The sequence below is a fragment of the Mustelus asterias genome, chromosome 20 (genome assembly GCF_964213995.1).
Source record: "Mustelus asterias chromosome 20, sMusAst1.hap1.1, whole genome shotgun sequence".
Lineage (NCBI taxonomy): Eukaryota > Metazoa > Chordata > Chondrichthyes > Carcharhiniformes > Triakidae > Mustelus > Mustelus asterias.
In genome coordinates this window covers 36,512,719-36,533,463 of record NC_135820.1, presented here as the reverse complement: position 1 = coordinate 36,533,463, position 20,745 = coordinate 36,512,719, and the positions used below count along the sequence as shown (strand labels likewise).

Here is a 20,745-nt window from a genome sequence, read left to right as displayed (position 1 = left end):
AAGGATAAAAGGTTATAAAATTGTTAGCTGGTAGTACCTATAGAATCAAATCTAATAACTCATTGTGGTTATGTGGATATAAATCCTTAGCCACCCTGATTTTAGTCAACATTTTGTTCAGCTATTAAATTACATGCAAATTAGAAATAAGCCAATTCTCTGCATAGATGTTGCCTGACCTGCTGCATATTTGCAGTATTTTTCCCCCTCCTAGACCTTTCCAGCTTCCACAGTATTTTGCTTTTTTGTTTAGCAGCTGTGTATCCAGAAAGTGATAGTGATGTTTGAACTAGCACAGCGAGCTCCACGCACCAGGTCTTACAGACCATACACAATTTCTGATCTGTGCTGAGTTAATTGATCAGAATAGGAGAGCAGCAATAAAAAGGACATTACAAGGACCTCTGCATTGCTGGGTTTAGTGAATGAACAATGTGATGGAAATGGTTGAAGGCGGTTGCAATCCAGTCATGGTCACTGGAAAAAGCTCAGACAGTAGTTAGTCTTTGGGAGTGATGCCTCTCCAAGTAGCTGGTTAGGTATGCCCAAGATTACAAGTGCCAAACAAAGTAAAAATTAAACTACAACCTTGATTGGTACTGGTGCTAATTGGAATTCATATTTGCCTTCCAAGAACAAGTAGTTCTCTCATACCATAGCACTTCGCCCATCGTCAAATTTTCCACATCGCTGCAGTTCTTTATAAAGTTCACCACGAGGAGCATACTCCAAGATCAAATAAACTCTAGAATCATCATGGAAGTAGCCAAATAGTCGTAAAATATTTGGATGTCTGTGGAAAGAAAACAATCAATACAGCTGAAAATGCTTAATCACCACTAATAGCTAGTTGAACATACAGGACAGAATGGTCCTCATTTCATGTAGGGCTCATCTGAAAAACTATATTGACCAGGAATTTCAACAAAGGGAGTTGCCACTCCTGGGTTAAAAATCAAACACTGCAGGTTTTAGGAAACGTTGCTTGCCCAAGGCCCAAGGCGAGGTGCCTCAAAAGCCTGCAAAACCTTTTGCTTATGACACTATGGGTCATGTGACATTCTACCAGAACTGCAACTACTTTAAATAGTCCTCCTTTAGTTCTAAATGCAAGCTTGTCATTAAATGTATCATTTTTCAACCATACAATAAATAAGTCTCAAGTGGACATCTACGTTTTGGTTGTACAAGACATTCTGGAATTTGGCTACTTGGACCTTTGAAGTGTCCTCTTTCTTGAAAAACCATTTTGATATCAGTTTCAATTGGTGTTGGAGATTCTTTAGAAATTGAATCTGGAATTCAGTTCAGAGAAGGATTACAACTTGAAATTTCCAATGCAAGTACTTCTAAGTTTCACTGAGGTGAGTATCTGGTCAATGTGATGTTGCCAAACTCTCATCTGCCTGTACAGTGCAAGATGTTGGGCTGATCTTTGCTTGGGTAACAGCAGGTTGTGCCATTTTTCATTGGAGTGCAACTTCTAGCTAGTACTTGTTCTTTCTGAAGAGTCCTGTTTTCTCCCAGCAATCTGCTTTTTGTTGTTGTTGTTTGACATGTCTGAAGTATCAGGTGGCAACAAAAGGTTACATATTCTTAGCTTTCGTTTAAAAAAAGCTGCATTGCAGGTGGACTTTGTTGCAGGCAGGTGTTCCTGTATCAAGAAGTTATTTGCTCGTCTTGACAGTGTACCTTGGGTCCTTAATGCCTGGATGGTACAGAGATAACTGGTTGTGTTGTACATTTCCTTTCAAGTAGTCTTCAAACTCCTTGGAAGGAAACTGCCCCATTATCACTTACTATTTCCTCTGGTCTACCAAATATTTCATCCAGCTTCAGTATTCTGTTTGGATGCTGTGGATTTCACAATCACCATTCTGGCCATTTTAGATGTACATCAATTACTAGAAACATATATTCCTCCACTGGACCAGGGTAATCTGTGCACTTGCTGACATGGCTGTTGACTATTCAAGGATATACAGGTTGGGTTGTAGCAGTGGCATTCTTCTTAGTCTCGCACAAGACTAACATTGTTCCACTCTGATTTGGGTATCTAAATCTGGTTACCAAAAAAAAGCTACATGCCTGTTCCTTCATTCTCACTACATCTGGATGTCCTTCAAGGACAAAGCTGTTCAAGGATTCTTCCACACAGGCATGGAGGAATAATCACTGATTTCCCATAAAACTCCATTGTGGACTGTCAGCTCAAGTCTTGTGATGTATGGCTTGCGTGCACTTTTGACATCATTCCATTTTAGGACTATTTCCATAACCTTTCCCATCACTGGATCATGTGTTCCTGGTACACTATCCACTTAATATAGGATGTCAAATTCTCTTCAGGTTCTTTGATTTGTAGTGGCAATCTTGATAAAGCATCAGTGTACAGAAATTTCTATAGGTCAGTCTTCCTATTGGCTAATTTACAGCTCAAGATTAATTTCCCCCCTACCATGCTTGACCGAATAAAGCAGGAAATTTCCCATGGAAAACATGGAGGCAACTCTGCCGTTTGTCCATTCACAGTGGAAACATAGTATAATTGTGGTACAACCTCATACATCCCTGAACAAAATTTAATGGTTTCAATGGCAATTGCTTTAGATTATAGAGATACAGCAACTCTAGTATTGACCTACATTTTGACTAGTTTACCAGCGAGTTTTGCAGATACTCAAAAATAGTATATCCTGTACTGAAAAGATGCCTAGCTTCAGCTCTTGAACTTTGATCTTGGCACATTATCTTCGACTGTCATCTTGTGCATTTTTGGTATAGCAGTTTGCTGTGTCCAGCATGCTTTGGCAATATGGCCCTTTATGCCACAATACTTGCACTTTTCCCTGCTCCAGCATTCCCCCAATTTATGCACATAGTGAGAATGCTTTTAGTTTTGCAGATTTATCCCTAGCAGTCTCCATTTTGTGGATCAACTGCACCCCCCCCAAGCTTTCTGCAAAGTCTCTTGTAGCCAACTCCATTGACAATGCATTTCTACTTTTGATTTTAAGTCAATGTACTTTCAGTGAGCAGCTTTCTCTGGATAGTTTCATTCTGGAGTCTACATACCAACCTAATCAGAGTACCATGACTGTTGCATCAAATTTGCAATATTTAGCTTGCCACAAACCAAAATGCTTTGGCCTTCATCCTGGCTTTAGTGGAAACCAAATCTTTCTGCAACAAGGAGTGTTTCAGCACGAAATGCTTTAAGATCTTTGTCAATTCATTATAGGTTTTAACTCCTGGCTTTGCTGGATGGACTGGACCTTGTAGTAATGTAGAAGTTTTACATCCCACCACATGGAGAAATGTTGCAACCTTCACCCAAAGGGTTGCAAATCTGGAATTCCAGTGAAGCAGTTGAGGCTACCTCATTTGAATGTTTAAGGCAAAGAGATAATTTTTTTACTGTTCAAAAATCTAAGGGTTATGGTGAATGGTGGGTAAGTGGAGCTGAGTCCACAAAAAAAAAAACTATGATCTTATTGAATGGCAGAGCAAGGTTGAGGGGCCAAATGGCCTACTCCTGCTCACGTTCTTTGGGCCATCTGGTATTGATTTGCTTGGAGATATTATTGGAATCTTCTAGGAGTTCCAAATCTCATGATCCTCATTGCACACATCCATCGTATCACAACATAACATTTCAGTAAGCAACTCCCAGGTTCTATACTTCCTTCAGTTTTCCCCCCCTTTTTAATTTTTGATTTGTAGTGAGATTTCTTTAAGCCCCCAAATCCCTTGTACAATACAAGAGAACTCCAACTAAATATGCCCTATTTCTTTCTATTCCACATAAAACAGTGGTGTGGTTTCTGGTTGCATGCTAGCATTTGCTGAGAATATGAGCTTCAGGTAATTTAAAAAGCCATATGATTGGTCTCTGCCCTTCCACCTACATGGTTGTGAAGGAGAGGTCATGTCTCATGAACTTGATCGAGTTTTGAGGAAGTGACAAAGATGACTGATGAGGGTAGGGCAGTGGATGTTGTCTACATGGACTTCAGTAAGGCATTTGACAAGGTCCCTCAAGGCAGACTGGTACAGAAGGTGAAGTCACATGGGATCAGAGGTGAGATGGCAAGGTGGATACAAAACTGGCTCAAAGAAGACAGAGGGTAGCAGTGGAAGGGTATGTTTCTGAATGGAGGGCTGTGACAAGTGGTGTCCCTCAGGGATCAGTGCTAGGACCGTTGCTGTTTGTAATATTACAATGGAGGAAAATGTAACTGGTTTGATTTGTAAATTTGTGGGTGACAAAGGTTGGTGGATTTGCAGGTAGCAATGAGGACCAGAGACAGATCAGTTGGAGACTTGGTGGAGAGATGGTAGATGGAGTTTAATCTGGACAAGTGAGGTAATGCATTTTGGAAGGTCTAATACAAATAGGAAATATACAGTAAATGGCAGAACCCTTAATATTGATAGGCAAAGGGATCTGGGTGTACAGGTACACAGGTCACCAAGAGTGGCAATGCAGGTGGAGAAGGTCGTCAAGAAGGCATACGGCATGCTTGCCTTCATCGGCCGGGGCATTGAGTTTAAAAATTGGCAAGTCATGTTGCAGCTTTATAGAACCTTCGTTAGGCTGCACTTGGAATAGAGTGTTCAATTCTGGTCACCACACTACCAGAAGGATGTGGAGGCTTTGGAGAGGGTGCAGAAAAAATAACCAGGATGTTGCCTGGTATGGAAGGCATTAGATACGAGGAGAGGTTGGAGAAACTTGGTTTGTTCTCACTGGAACGACAGAGGTTGAGGAGTGGCCTGATAGAAGTCTACAAGATTATGAGAGGCATGGACAGAGTGGATGGTCAAAAGCTTTTTCCCAGGGTGGAAGAGTCAATTACTAGGGGGCATAGGTTTAAACTAGATGTACGAGGCAGATTTTTTAAAAAAATACAGAGTAGTGGGTGCCTGGAACTCGTCGCTGGGGGAGGTAGTGGAAGTGGATACGGTAGTGACTTAAGGGGTGTCTTGACAAATACATGAATAGGATGGGAATAGAGGGATATGGTCCCCGGAAGGATAGGGGATTTTAGTTAAGTCAGGCAGCATGGTCGGTGCAGGCTTGGAGGGCCGAAGGGCCTGTTCCTGTGTTCACTACTTAATAGCTTGGAGTGTAAACCTTTGGCTGTCCCTTCAGTACGAAAATGCTCCGACTGCTAATAATTAATGCTGCCATACTGTGTTTTTAGTCTGGTCTGTGTATTGTAATAACACACTTATAATTCTGTTTCTAAACAGTGCCATCCAGTGGCTGGTACTATGACAAAAGCACCAGAAGTTTTCAAACCAAAGCATCAAACTGGTAGAACAGAAGCCAAAACATAGTTGGCTGTTACTTTCTCAACCAGCACAGGTAAGAAACACTTACTGCATTTAGCTCTGGATAACAACCCTAGTTGATCATGAAGGAATAAAGCTGTCAAATCAAGATAGGCTAAACATGTGCTAGCTATAATGAAAACTTTACACCAACCCAAATCTCAAGATTTCCTGAAATGAATCTCTTTTTGGTTATGGAAGACAGGGTCTTTAGCTACTAACCCTGCTGGAGCAAGGAATCATGTGGCATGTCCTATTAGGACTTTGTGACCAAATCTCCATTCAAAATATTTGCTGGAATTGCAAGCTGATTAACATGAGCACATCTGGCACTTGTGAACAGCAGAATCATGTTTATTTCCATAACCAGTGACATTTAAGGATGGAGAAACAAAGGGAAAACGAGAGTACAGATTGAGTCAAATCAGAGAAAAATAGAAAGCTTTAAGACACAGTAAATAGCCAAACAATTGACTACAGAGATTGAAACATTTGTTCCTGAGAAAAGATTGATAGTTGTTCATACAATGCCATAGGCTAAGGGAAATTATGCCATTTGTGCAAAAGAAACAGTACGAGTCAACCCAGTATGAATCTGTATTTGCAACTTCTCAATTGAATTGGTTGCCAATTTTCATATCAACTGCATACCTCAAGTTATTTTCCCAATAAGATCTGATTCAATCTTACAGCAGAGTTCATTTAACTGTCCAAACTGTATATGGCAGGCATTCTATACACAATGAAGTGGTACTAATGCATGCATCACTATACTAAAGTAGCAAACAGGGACCATAGGCAAGGAGATGGATTAAGGGCTTACCCTGTCCACTATGCACATTGACAAAGATAAAATTAAGTATACACACCTGAGATGTGACTGGATTTCAACTTCTCTTCGGAGTTGGTGTTCCACACCAGCCTTTTCAAGTTGTGATTTAAAAAGCACTTTCAATGCCAGGATAAATCTGGATTGTCGCTCACGGGCCAAGTACACATTTCCAAATTTGCCTTTCCCAAGTGGTCGACCAATTTCAAAGTCATCCAAACACCATTGCTTTCTAAGAAATAAAATTGATCACACATTGGATTGTTCAGCATTCTTGAGTATAAATTTTATAATTTCAGAAATTGATGTGCTAAGAAAACTTGTACTCTTTCCTAAAGGCCAATAGCACCACAGAAGAGACTGAGGTTAGTCATACAGAAAAGGCTCTTCAGCCCATCAAGTCTGCACTGGATATAACTACCACTCAAGGTGCACTGGTCCCATATCCTTGAATGTTATATTTCAAGTTCTCATCCAAATATTTTTTTAACAAAAAAAAGAGGTTGCACGGTTTCCAACCTCCACTACTTTTCCAGGCAGTGCATTCCAGATTCCCACCATCCTCGCATGAAGCCGTTTTCTCAAAACTATGCCCCCCCCCCCACCCCCCACCCGATCAAGAGAAACAGCTGCTTCCTACTCACACCCCTCAATCATGTCCTCACCCAACCTTCTCGGCTCTAAAGAAAACCATCCAGTTTCTTCAGCCTTCTATTACTACCAAGCCAGTTCCTGATCCATCTCACCAAGTTTACCTAAATTCCTTGTGCTTTAACCTTCAGTCTCCCATGTGGGACCTTGTCAAAAGCTTTGCTAAAATCCAAATAAACTATATTAACTGAACTTCCCCAATTGACATACATGATCACATTTTCAAAAGAATTCTAACAAGTTTGTTAGGCACGGGCTCCCTCTGACAAAGCTATGCCTTTGGATATTAATTCTTTCCAATACTTACTGACATGAGACTTGCCAGTGTTCATCTTTACCACCCTTGAAAAAGTGGAACCAAATTAGTCGTCCTCTAACACTTCTTCCCTACCCCCCATGGACAGAAATTAAAAATGCGTCAGAGCCCTTGCAGTTTCCTGTCTTGTCTCCCACAGCAGCCTGGAATGGAATGCATCCAGGCCAGGGGGTTTGTCTGTTTAAGCCTGTCAAAGTCTCCAATATCTCCCCATTTCTGTGCAAGTTCCTCAGTCCCTTTTCCTGAAATCATTCTCCTTTTCCAGAGTGAAGGCCAAAGTGAAGTATTCAGTTAACACCCTTCCACTGTCCTGTGGCTTCACAGATTGACCACTTGCTCCCTAATGTGTCCTACACTTTCCCTGGTTAACCTCTCTTCCCTTTAATGTATTCACAAAATCTTAGGATTCTCCCTAATCCTTTTCATGCTCCCTTTTCACTAATTACTTCAAGTTCCCTCTTGCGCTTCCTATATTCCTCCAAGGCTGCAGCTGAATTGCTCCCTTTGGACTTGCTAAAAGCCTCTCGTCTTCCTCATCCAGTCTCGAATTGTCCTAGACATCCATGGTTCCCTGTATTTCACAGAACTCATGTCCTCAGCAACCTGGAAAACATGTTGTTTTGGTCAATGTATTCACTTGTATCAAGCAATCCATTTTTTTTAAACTGATTCATCTAATTGGATCTACAAACATTCAGCAATTTCCCCAGATGTTAGGAGAAAGCCATGAGGAATAGAGCTGCCTTCCACACAAGTTGCAAATGGTGTGATTTTTCAAAAAACCTTGCGAGTAAAAAATTAAAAATGGGCAAAAGAGTTACTATTCATGCTCTTGCTAATATATCCTGCTAAAATTTCTTGGGAATTCTTCTGATAAAATTCCTTGGCTGGAATTTTCCAGCCAGTGGTAGGAGCCACTGAAGAAGACATTTTAATACTTATTGGTCCTCCCTGCAGGGAAACCTATATTAGGGGCAGGCAGAGGGGCTGAAAAGTTCCAGCTCTTAGTCCAACTTTTTAAAATAAATCAGCCAGTTTAGGCCACTCTTAACACTCCCAAGGATGTTCAACATGAGTGGATCGAGGGCATTACAAACATTTTCCAGTGATATTAATGAATTGCATTCTATCACAAAATGTTTAACTTGCAGGCTGAATGCACTATTTGCATGGTACACCCAAGCACTCTAACATAGTACAAGAGGAGCCATTAGGCTAAGTGGCCAAAAGCTGATCAACAGGTAGATTTTAAGGAACAACTTAAAGGATGAGGGGTAAAGGCCGAGGATATTCTAGAGTTTAGCATCCTGGCAGATAATGGTGCAATTGCTCATGAATGCACAAGCAGACCTTGGAGGATCATAGGACTGGAGGTGGTTAGGGAAAGGGAAAGATGATAGCGATTTGAATTTGCCAGACCAAGAACTGGCATAGGTCAACAAGGACAAGCAAGGATGAACGGGACTTGTCAGTTTATGGAGTGTGGCAAATAGAAGCCTGGCCAGGAGAGCATCAAAGTAGCCGAGTCTGGGGGTAGTAAATGCATGGACGAAGATTCCAACAGAGAAGCTGAAGGAATGGGGTGGACACAAGTTGTTCAGGTAGGGCAGCTTAAGCTGGAGGCCATGTAATGAGATCTCCAGGAATACATCCATCCAGATCAGTCACAATTGTGTCAAGAGTGCTGTAGCAGAACAGAAATCTGACTGCAGGGACTTAAACTTGGAACTGCAAGGAAGATGGACACATGTTCAAGAACATGGAAAAAAATGGAGCTAAGTTAATGGTGAGGAAGACAGATTAATTCTGAGATATGATAGAGTTGAAGGATTGGGTATGACTAAAAATTAAAGCCAACATAGCCAGTAAAATTAAATTGTCAGCAGTTTGAAAATTGGATCAAGGAAATAGAAGTGACATCTACCAGGTGAGTGAGGGGATGAGAAAACTAGACAAAGACAAGCATTGAGTGATAGGGCAAGGGTGACATTCCAGAATTTTTGGCTGGGATGTTGAGGAGGTGGGGTGGGGAGTGGGGGGTGGTTTGGAAGAGGAGTAGAGACAGTTAAATATATGGCCACAATCTCGGTCAAAGTTTGGAAGCCCCTTCAATTTGTTGGTAATGGTGGGGAAGTTCCAGAAGACAGGCTGTAATCTAGGAACAGAGAGTTGGCTTTGCACCCCTGGATGATCCTGAAAGTAAGCTTTGGCTAAGAAGAGGACTTGATATAGTACTGTTACAGTTCAACAATGTCTGGTGATAAAAGGCAATTATTTGCCATAAACAAACTTTCAAGTCTGCATCTCCAAGGAATACAGGCTGGTCCAGGGAAAATGGGTGGGAATGAGAGCATGATTGAGCAGATTGGTAATTGCAGAAATATAATTGTGAACAAAAGGCCCAAGACCAAGCAGTTTGGAATTTTCCCCCTCCACCTGTGGACTCTGAACACAGAAGGTAGTGTGTTCAGAGGGGGATGTGAATGGTTCAAGGAGATGATCAGAGAGAACCTTATTGATGATCAACAAATGTGAGTAGAGGCCACATGAGTGGAGGGGTCCATCATGGAAATTAACAGAGTTTATATGGAGGGAGAAATTCAGAAGAGAGAAGAGTGGAGACTGGTTGAAACTTACTTCTTTTTCTTCTCACTTGCATTATGACAATCCGTCGATGCATTCTCAGCAGGTTTTCCTATTTAATACAATAAAATCCATCCATGATCATGTGGTCTACAGTACTAATACACAAACCTCCATTGTGAAATAACTACTCATCAACTCCTTCCTCAGTTTGGTTTTAACATGGCCCAACAGAACATTGTAGGTACAACTTAATTCTGATATAACTGCACCACTATTTGGCCTCCCATACATTTCTCAAACATACCTTCAGCAAATAATGCACTCATTAAGTGTGCCCAAATATCCTTCATCTAGGACAGAGCGCTCAACCCAATATTCCATGGCAAGACTCAAATTCCCAATTCTATTCAAAACAGTCAAATTATCTGCATTTCATTCAGCTCCTGAACTGGGGGAAAATGAATTGCAACTGGAACAAAGCATCTTTTATATTCAACATTCATTGAACTTTCAGGCCAATATACGTTCAGCTCAGGGGATAGTTTTGGCAAGTGAGTAACAGTAAAAATTGCAAAATTTGTTTGTAAAATTCCATCTTTCACTGATTGTGAAATTTTGGGCAAACACAAGAGGGACATTTCTCCTCTCCTGGTGAATTGTGAGCAATGAAATTTTTTGTTGAATTAATGGATACTACCATACAGAAAATACTTTTCAGCTGCTTTTTAAATAAAGGTGAGCTTTATTTTCATTAAATCAGGAAAACATTTGTCACCATAGGTGAATATCATGTCAGCAAATGATTCATTTGTACATCCAAGTGTGGCAGGTGTGTTTATAAATATAGGAACAGCTAACTTGGTGTTTTTTTTGCTGTTGATGAAAAAGGAGCAATGATAAAATCAAATTTTGACCCAATACTATTTTGCTTATTCAGGCATTTGTAAAAATGTTACTGATTTTCAGTGCACTTCCCAGAATGGCAGGAAAACATGGGTGACAGATAGTTAGTGTGTAACATGCAATAACAGATCAAATTCTAGCTTTTTTGTTTTTAGATGAAAATGTGAAGTCTTACTTCTGACAATGATGCTAAACTAGAGAAACAAAACCTCAAGGGAGTTCATTTGCTGTGCTCAGCCCAACTACTGTATGAACAGATAACACCATGATGCTTTGAAAAACTGACAAAAGCACATCCTTATTGACAAGTCAACATTTCAAGTCAGACAAACTCTCCAGGACAGGGCTTCCTAAACTTTTTCATGGTGTGACCCCGCTTTAATGCTTCAGACTGATATACCAGGAACAGGGTGTGCAAGAAGTTCAATGGGAATTGTTCAAGCTGCACTTTTTAAATGAACACCATCTCTTTACAGGCTTTTTTGCAGCAATTAGGCTCCAAAGATCTTTGATTTATTATTGCCACATGTATTAACAGTGAAAAGTATCGTTTCTTTTGTGCTATACAGACAAAAATATACCGTTCATAGAGAAGGAAATGAGTGCAGAATGTAGTGTTAGTCATAGCTAGGGTGTAGAGAAAGATCAAGTTAATGCAAGGCAAGTCCATTCAAAAGTCTGACAGCAGCAGGGAAGCTGTTCTCGAGTTGGTTGGTACGTGACCTCAGACTTTATCTTTTTCCTAGAGAAAGAAGGCGGAAGAGAGAATGTGGGATCCTTAAATTATGCTGGCTGCTTTGCCGAGGCAGCAGGAAGTTTGGACAGAGTCAATGGATGGGAGGCTGGTTTGTGATGGATTGGGCTACATTCATGACCTTTTGTAGTTCCTCGAGTTCTTGGGCAGAGTAGGAGCCATACCAAGCTATGATACAACCAGAAAGAATGCTTTCTATGGTGCATCTGTAAAAAAGGTGGAGAGAATTGTAGCTGACATGCCAAATTTTCTTAGTCTTGAGAAAGTCTGTCTGTTAGGTCACCAAAAACAATTAGCTCTATGGAAGCTTGAAACCCCAAAAATCTCATCTCACTACTCAGTTTGAGAAGTCTAAAGCACAAAAGGCAGAGTTCCTGACAATACATATATAGAAATCACACTAACAAGCCTTCTAAAAGCTACTACATTTTCAGCATTTACAGAATCAGGCAAAGCATTCCAAGTATCAATTTTATGCAAAAACAAAACGGCAAATCAAGAGAGTGTCTTTATATGTATATTGGCCCGAAAGTTCAATAAATGCCAAATATAAAAGATGCTTTGTTCCAGCTGCAATTCATTTTCCCCACCTCAGCAGCTGAATGAAATGCAGGTAATTTGACAGCACAAGAATACAGTAATAGTGTGACATGATCCTGTGAAGGCAAGTCCTATTCATAGCTTTCAACATCAACTGTTTCCCATGGAAGCATCTTTCATATTTTTAAAATGGACACTCTTGGCCAAGAGGTATGGGGATTTTGCTGATCGCAAGCTTCTGGAAGGTTCAATTGAATCACTGGCTGGTGATGGTTGTGGGGCTCCACCCTGAATAGCCATATCCAGACAGCACACATCATTGTTTGAATCTTACTCCAAAGATGGAATAACTGGACTCTTCGTCAAGTTTGTAATTTAACAAAATGACAAAACAAGTTATCCAAAATTGAGAAAGACAACTAAATGTTTCCTATTGTGCAGTGATGGTTTTGGACATGTAAAACCATCAGGTTGGATGATTCCAGTATAGATCACGTGACCCAAATCAGCTTATCTAAAGAATCAGACCAGGTCAGACTACAGAAGCACATGCAAGCAGCAGCTAAAGGCAATAACCAAGAAGCTGTAAACTAAAGTATTTTAAAAAGCCTCCCAGTCAGATTCCAGGACACAACTCCAATAGAAAATAAATCTGATCTCCTACATGCACCTAACCTCATGACCTGCTGAACATCTCTTCGGAGGGAATTCTGCAACAATCCAGATATTACTTGAGCTATTTTGGACTCATCAGAACTACAATTCAAGAATGGAAAAAGACTCCTCTTTACTGGACCCCACTGACTGATCTACAACAAGTCAAATATGTTAACTATAAAGACCATACTCAGTACAAATGAGCAATTATTGGAGCACAATATTGTTAGCATTCTATGCCATATCAGTGTTAGAAGTATACATACCATCACGTGATGCCTCAACAGGTTGTGCATTGGTTTGACTTCTGGGAGGTTCAGAAACCTGTTGAACTTCTGCTTTTCGGCAAACCTGCTTCTGGAGGGACACTTGCCCTGAATGTTTTACTTGATTTGTTAACACCTGATACTTGATTGGAGCTGAATTGGCAGGTAGAACCAATGTTTGAAGAGGTAAATTTTGCTGGTTTGCATTACTTGAAGACACGATACATTGTGCTGACAAACTTCCTGCAGGCGGTCTTTGAGCATTTTGTTTCAATTCCACGGTACGTCTTGGACCATCCAAGACTGGCATCTTCAAAAACAAAAGCATTTTTAGACATTGGATATCCAAATCATTGGGGATTTTCAAGTCACTTTGTTGCAGTGTTAATGTAAACCTACATGTGACACTGACACTAAAAAATTTTTTTAATGATTAATTTTTCCTTCACTGTACCAAATACTCTTTCCTGCCTCTGCTGAAGTGACTCAGCAAGTTCATTGGCACTGATGAAAATAATTGAAGCAATTAGAAATATTCCAAACAGGGATCATTCACAAATCTGCTTTCACACCCAGGGACTTCAAATTTCAGTTTAAAAAATATTTGATGCAGATTTCATAGCCAATTCTATATTTTGGGTAAAGTAATTCTAGAGACATACATGCTGATACGGACCAATATTTAGGGCAGAATGGTTAACACTGCTGCCTCAACACCAGGGTTCCATTTCAAATTTGGGTGATTGCATGGAGTTTGCAGTTCTATGATTCCATGGCTATTAGTGCATCCCAATATGCAAAACAAATTCCATTAGGTATCCAAGTACTTATCCCTCCATCTCATACAAAAAGAACCTTTAGAAGATGGTTCACTAATCACATGGGCAGAGCTCAGACATTACCACAGTGGTGTCCTAGAGAAATGCCCACTTTGGTAAATTATGCAAAATTAGTGCAAGTCAACTTGCAACAGCTGGTACACAGCAATACATTGAATAATGGATTCAATGGGAATATTGGGAGTTACACAAGATAGCAATAGTGTTCACAACATCGTACAATTTAAATTTAGCTTGTTATGGACAAAAAAACAACAATTTGCAAAATTAAGTTTTGGTATTGGGGGGGGGGGGGGGGGGGGGGTGGTGGAGAGATAGCAGAGTTCTGGCCAAGGTAGACCAAACAGCTACTAGTGGGGAAATCTACAGAAGGGCATGGGGGAATTCAACAAGGAATTAGAGGGAGCATGCTGGGCCTGTACTCTCCCTAAGGCGATAGGAAGGAGTAACAAGCCTCGAGAACTGATGCGCGATATAACACACGAGAGGCGTGATGTACTTGGGAAATAAAGGCTTTTATTGCCAACAATAACAGAGCTACCATATACAGTACACGATCCCAGACTAAAGGGTCACCAGGCAGAGCAGTGACCTTTATACCTCTCCCAGGAGGTGGAGCCGACTGGGGTGTACCATAACAACGATATTAACAGGTAGAACAGCCCAACCCTAACCCCAACAGTAACATATATACAGACTCATAGTACTGGCCAGACCATGGCTCAGCACTACCTAGTGGGAACCAACAATGGTTCACCACATTCACCCCTCCTTTGAAAACAAAGGCCGGCGGGGTACAAAACACAGAACAATTGTTCATCTGTCTATAAGTTGAAGCGGTCTGGGGGACCGCACCGTCGTTGTGACCTCCTCAACACCGGCGATGACACGGGTTCAGGCAATCGCGGTGACGTTCTCTCCAAGGCGGTGTCCAGCGACTCCTCCAGTGCCTCACGGGCCGGTAGACCACGAGGTGGTGACAATCCGCTGAACTCGGGCACGTCTTGAAGTGGCGACCATCTCCTGGACTCAGGCAAGCTGTACACGGGAGTAAGAGGGTTAAGTGATGGTCCCAATACTGCCCGCGCCGTGTCAGGAGGGAAAACAATAGTTGGGGGGTCCCTAACAGTAGGTGTGGGAGCGACAGGGGTTTCCAAGTCCCCTGCTGGCGCCAGATCTCGAATCGAGACCGTGTCCTCTCGCCCGTCAGGATATGCCACGTAGGCATACTGAGGGTTGGCGTGGAGGAGATGGACCTGTTCAACCAAAGGGTCGGACTTGCGGGTCCTAACATGTCGCCGCAGGAGGACAGGTCCTGAGTACGTCAACCAAGACGGTAATGAGGTCCCAGAGGAAGACTTCCTAGGGAATGAAAACATTCTCTCATGAGAATTAGCGTTGGTTGCCGTACACAGGAGTGAGCGTATGGAGTGGAGCGCATCAGGGAGTACCTCTTGCCAACGGGAGACTGGAAGACCTTTAGACCTCAACGCCAGTAAGACAGCCTTCCAGACTGTAGCATTCTCTCGTTCGACCTGTCTGTTACCCCTTGGGTTGTAGCTCGTGGTTCTACAGAGGCAATCCCGTATGAGAGCAGGTATTGCCTCAAGTCATCGCTCATGAACGACGAGCCCCTATCGCTGTGGATGTAACAGGGGTAACCGAACAGGGTGAAGAGATCACGAAATGCCTTGATAACCGTGGCAGCGGTCATATCAGAACAGGGAATGACAAAAGGGAATCGTGAGTACTCATCAACCACATTGAGGAAGTACACGTTCCGATCTGTCGAGGGAAGGGGGCCCTTAAAGTCCACACTCAGTCTTTCGAAGGGACGAGTGGCCTTAACGAGTTGTGCCCTGTCAGGTCGGTAAAAGTGCGGTTTGCATTCCGCGCATTCCCGGCAGCTTCTGGTTATGGACCTGACATCCTCCACCGAGTAGGGTAGATTCCGGGCTTTTATGAAGTGGTAGAGCCGAGTGACCCCCGGATGGCAGAGGTCATTGTGGAGAGCCTGCAATCGATTCTTCTGCATACTAGCGCATCGTGGCTTTCGCGATGTCGGCTTTTATTCTTGCAAAGGCTAAGCGAGCCTCTGTTGCTAGGGGAAAAGAGGTAGACTTGATGAGCGGACAGGCTTTGTCCACGTAATTGGGAACCCACTGTGCGTAGTATGAGAAGAAGCCCAAGCATCTTCTCAGTGCTTTGACGCTAGTGGGCAGGGGAAGTTCGAGGAGAGGATGCATACGGTCTGGATCAGGGCCAAGGACCCCGTTTTCCATCATGTATCCGAGGATAGCTAGGCAGCACGTGCGAAATACACACTTCTCCCTGTTGTAGGCGAGATGCAGTGCGTAAGAATCTAAAAAGGTTGGCATCGTGGTCCTGCTGGTCATGACCGCACATGGTGACGTTATCCAGGTACGGGAAGGTAGCCCGCAGCCCGTTCTGGTCCACCATTCGGTGCATAGCACGCTGGAAAACCAAGACCCCATTCGTGACACCAAAAGGAACCCTTAAAAAATGGTACAGGTGACCATCCGCCTCAAAGGCAGTGTATTGTCGGTCCTCTGGGCGAATGGGGAGTTGGTGGTAAGCAGATTTTAAGTCAATGGTGGAGAATACCCGGTACTGCGCAATCTGATTGACCATGTCAGATATGCGCAGGAGGGGATACACATCCAGCTGCGTATATCTGTTGATGGTCTGACTATAATCTATGACCATCCGGGGTTTGTTCCCATTCTTAACCACCACGACTTGCGCTCTCCAGGGACTAGCGCTAGGTTGGATGATCCCTTCCTTGAGGAGCCGCTGAACTTCAGATCGAATGAAGATCCGATCTTCAGCGCTGTAACGCCTGCTCTTTGTTGCGATGGGCTTGCAGCCTGGCACGAGATTCTGGAATAGGGAGGGTGTGGTAATCCTAAGCGTTGAGAGGCTACATGTGGAGCGCTTTGGGCAATTTAGAGGCTGCGGGTCTCCCACTGAAAGCGGAGGGAGTGGCCCACCGTACTGCAGGGTTACACTCTTCAAGTGGACCATAAAATCTAGTCCTAGGAGTATTGGCTCGCAAAGATGCGGTAACACAAGGAGCTTGAAGTTCTCGTAGACTGTGCCCTGCACTGTCAGATTGACCACGCAACTCCCTAGCACGGTGACAGACCGGGACCTTGACGCCATCGAAATTGTCTGCTTGACAGCCCGAATCTGGAGACCACACCGCTTCACGGTGTCTGGATGAATGAAGCTCTCCGTGCTCCCGCTGTCAAACGGACAATAAATCGGGCGTTTGTTTACCTGTATGTCCATCATGGACTTGTCAAGTCTGTGAGGCTTGGCCTGGTCCAGGATGATCGACGCCACCGTTGGTTCATGGGCGCAACTGCAGGCAGCTGAGATGGTTGATGACGACCCCTTCTGGTCATTCGCGGACGGTGCCGACCAACATGGCTGCCCCCATAGGTCGCACATGGATGATGGCGCCAAAACCTGCGGCCCCTGCAGGTCGCACATGTCTTGCGACTCAGTCGTTCGTAATGGCGACGTCCTGGAATCGCACGTGGCAGAAGACCTTGAAGATGCAGAAGACAAGGAGGCCGGCTCTGGGGAGTCACACACCGCACTGCTGGTCTTGGATGAAAATTTGGACCGGCATACCTTGGAATAGTGCCCCTTCTTGCCGCAGGCAGAGCACAACACCGTTTTAGCTGGACATCGCTGCCGAGGGTGTTTCACCCCCCCCCACAGAAGTAACACCGCGGGCCACCTGGAGCTGCTGCCGTCGTCAGGTCCAAGGCTGGGAACGCAATCACGCAGTTTTTCGGTCCCGCTGGATGAAGTGGGGTCTGTGACTGCCCCTGCCACACTGTCTCCACGTGGTTGTCGGGGTACATCGCCAGACTTTTGGAGTCCGTTTCTCGAGCGTCAGCTAACTCTATGGATTTAGTGAGGTCGAGGTTACCTTGCTCCAACAGCTGAAGGCGGATGTACGACGAGCCGATTCCCGCCACGAACGCATCTCGAGCGAGGTCGTTCATGTACTGGTCTGCCGACACTGCCTTGCAGTTGCAGGCTCAGGCTAGCTGTTGAAGCTCGCACGCGTACTGTTCCGTCGTTTCGCCGGGCTGCTGCCATCGAGTGGCTAGAAGATATTGAGCATGCATCTCATTTGGCGGTTTGTTGTATCGCTTCTTGAGAAGCTCGAGGGCCCCTTTGTAGTCGGTGGCCGCACGGATCACTAGGTATACAGCGTCGCTTACCCTCGCGTGGAGGACCCGGAGTCTGTCGGCATCGTTGTTGACCACTGTGGAGGCGTCGAGGTAATCCTGGAAACACTTCAACCAGTGGTCGAAAGTGTTCGATGTGCCCACCACACGTGGGTCCAACGTAAGCCATTCGGGTTTAAGCATTTGCTCCATGTTTTCTTTGTCGTTTTTTTACAAAAAAAAAGAATTTATTTGTTGGCAATAAAATTGATGCGCGATATAACACACGAGGCGTGATGTACTTGGGAAATAAAGGCTTTTATTGCCAACAATAACAGAGCTACCATATACAGTACACGATCCCAGACTAAAGGGTCACCAGGCAGAGCAGTGACCTTAATACCTCTCCCAGGAGGCAGAGCCGACTGGGGTGTACCATAACAACGATATTAACAGGTAGAACAGCCCAACCCTTACCCCAACAGTAACATATATACAGACTCATAGTACTGGCCAGACCATGGCTCAGCACTACCTAGTGGGAACCAACAATGGTTCACCACAAGAACCATGGATAACCAGTGATATTCAGGATACGATGAGAAGGAAAAAAGCTTTGGGAAAGTATGAAGGGAGCAAATCAGCAGACACATTAGTGAAGTACAGACAGTGCAGAGCGGAGCTTAAGAAAACAAAGAGGGATACAAGAAACCTCTGGCTGGGAAAGCAAGGAAAATCCCAAGCATATCAATGGGAACAGGATAATCAGGGAAAGAGTAGGGCCTGTTAGAGTCCAGGGGGCAATCTGTGATAGGAGCAGAGGACATTGGTAGAGCGCTGAACAAATACTTCACATCCTTCTTCACTCAAGAGAATGAGGATGAAGGTATGGAATTCAGGGAGAGACTGCAAAGGTCTTGAGCAAATTGACAGGGAGTAACAGGGTATTGGCAGGCTTAAAAGTGGACAAATTTCCACGTATGGATGAATTGTGTCCCAGGCTGCTGTGAAAGGCAAGGGAGGAGATTGCAGGGACTCTGACCCAATTTTTAAATTCCTCTCTAGCCACAAGGAAGTGCCAGGAGAATGGAGAACAACAAGTGTGGTTCCACTATTTAAAGGTTGTAGGGATAAAACAGGGAAATATAGACCAGCAAGTCTCACGTCAATGGTAGGGAAACTGTTGAAGAAAATTCTGAATGAGTATCTAGGAGAGGCAAGGCTCAATCAGGGATAGTCAGCATGCCCTCGTCAGAGGAAGGTCATGCCTAGCAAATTTGATGGAATTTTTTGAAGGTGGTGACCATTTGTGTAGATGAGGGTAGTACAGCTGATGTAGTTTATATGGATTTCTGCAAAGTCTTTGACAAGGTCCCACATGGGCGCCTTATAAAGAAAGCAAATGCACGAGAGTGTAATTTGATAAAGTGGATTGAAGATTGAAAATTGGCTCAATTGTAGGATGATGTGGAGATGCCGGCGTTGGACTGGGGTAAACACAGTAAGAAGTTTAACAACACCAGGTTAAAGTCCAACAGGTTTATTTGGTAGCAAAAGCCACACAAGCTTTCGAGGCTCTGAGCCCCTTCTTCAGGTGAGTGGGAATTCTGTTCACAAACAGAACTTATAAGACACAGACTCAATTTACATGAATAATGGTTGGAATGCGAATACTTACAACTAATCCAGTCTTTAAGAAACAAAACAATGGGAGTGGAGAGAGCATCAAGACAGGTTAAAAAGATGTGTATTGTCTCCAGACAAGACAGCCAGTGAAACTCTGCAGGTCCACGCAACTGTGGGAGTTACAAATAGTGTGACATAAATTCTGATTCTAGGATCGCATGATAAAGACTCAGGAGGAAAAAAGCAGAAATATTTATGTGAAATAGTGTGACATAAACCCAATATCCCGGTTGAGGCCGTCCTTGTGTGTGCGGAACCTGGCTATCAGTTTCTGCTCCGCGACTCTGCGCTGTCGTGTGTACATTGGGGAAACCATGCAGACGCTGCGACAACGGATGAATGAACACCGCTCGACAATCACCAGGCAAGACTGTTCTCTTCCTGTTGGGGAGCACTTCAGCGGTCACGGGCATTCGGCCTCTGATATTCGGGTAAGCGTTCTCCAAGGCGGCCTTCGCGACACACGACAGCGCAGAGTCGCGGAGCAGAAACTGATAGCCAGGTTCCGCACACACAAGGACGGCCTCAACCGGGATATTGGGTTTATGTCACACTATTTCACATAAATATTTCTGCTTTTTTCCTCCTGAGTCTTTATCATGCGATCCTAGAATCAGAATTTATGTCACACTATTTGTAACTCCCACAGTTGCGTGGACCTGCAGAGTTTCACTGGCTGTCTTGTCTGGAGACAATACACATCTTTTTAACCTGTCTTGATGCTCTCTCCACTCCCATTGTTTTGTTTCTTAAAGACTGGATTAGTTGTAAGTATTCGCATTCCAACCATTATTCATGTAAATTGAGTCTGTGTCTTATAAGTTCTGTTTGTGAACAGAATTCCCACTCACCTGAAGAAGGGGCTCAGAGCCTCGAAAGCTTGTGTGGCTTTTGCTACCAAATAAACCTGTTGGACTTTAACCTGGTGTTGTTAAACTTCTTACTTCAATTGTAGGAGACAGAGGGTGATGCATGAAGGCTGCTTTAGTAACTGGAAGCCAGCATCCAGTGACTTCCAGTTACCACAGGGATCTGTGCTGGGTCCCCTATTATTCATCATTTATATAAACAGCAAATGACTATGTGAGGGTAGGATAAGCAAGTTTGCAGATGAAACGAAGATTGGTTAACAGCGAGTTGAGTGTCTTGGGCTAAAAGATGATAGACAGAATG

At 43.5% G+C, this 20,745-nt stretch overlaps 2 protein-coding genes across 3 annotated transcripts in view; one reads left to right on the top strand and one right to left on the bottom strand.

Moving 5' to 3' along the window:
• fam210b (family with sequence similarity 210 member B) overlaps positions 1-20,745 on the top strand; it is an 84,386-nt gene that overhangs the window by 57,921 nt on the left and 5,720 nt on the right. The gene's annotated exons all lie outside the window — the stretch shown is intronic.
• LOC144508474 (aurora kinase C-like) overlaps positions 1-20,745 on the bottom strand; it is a 33,714-nt gene that overhangs the window by 8,996 nt on the left and 3,973 nt on the right. For both annotated transcript variants that reach the window (XM_078236418.1, XM_078236419.1), the window contains exons 3-6: positions 12,840-13,149; positions 9,771-9,828; positions 6,207-6,398; positions 655-793 (exon numbers count right to left, since the gene is read on the bottom strand). In XM_078236418.1, coding sequence (XP_078092544.1) covers positions 655-793; positions 6,207-6,398; positions 9,771-9,828; positions 12,840-13,149 — 699 coding nt within the window. The remainder of the gene's footprint in view (positions 1-654; positions 794-6,206; positions 6,399-9,770; positions 9,829-12,839; positions 13,150-20,745) is intronic.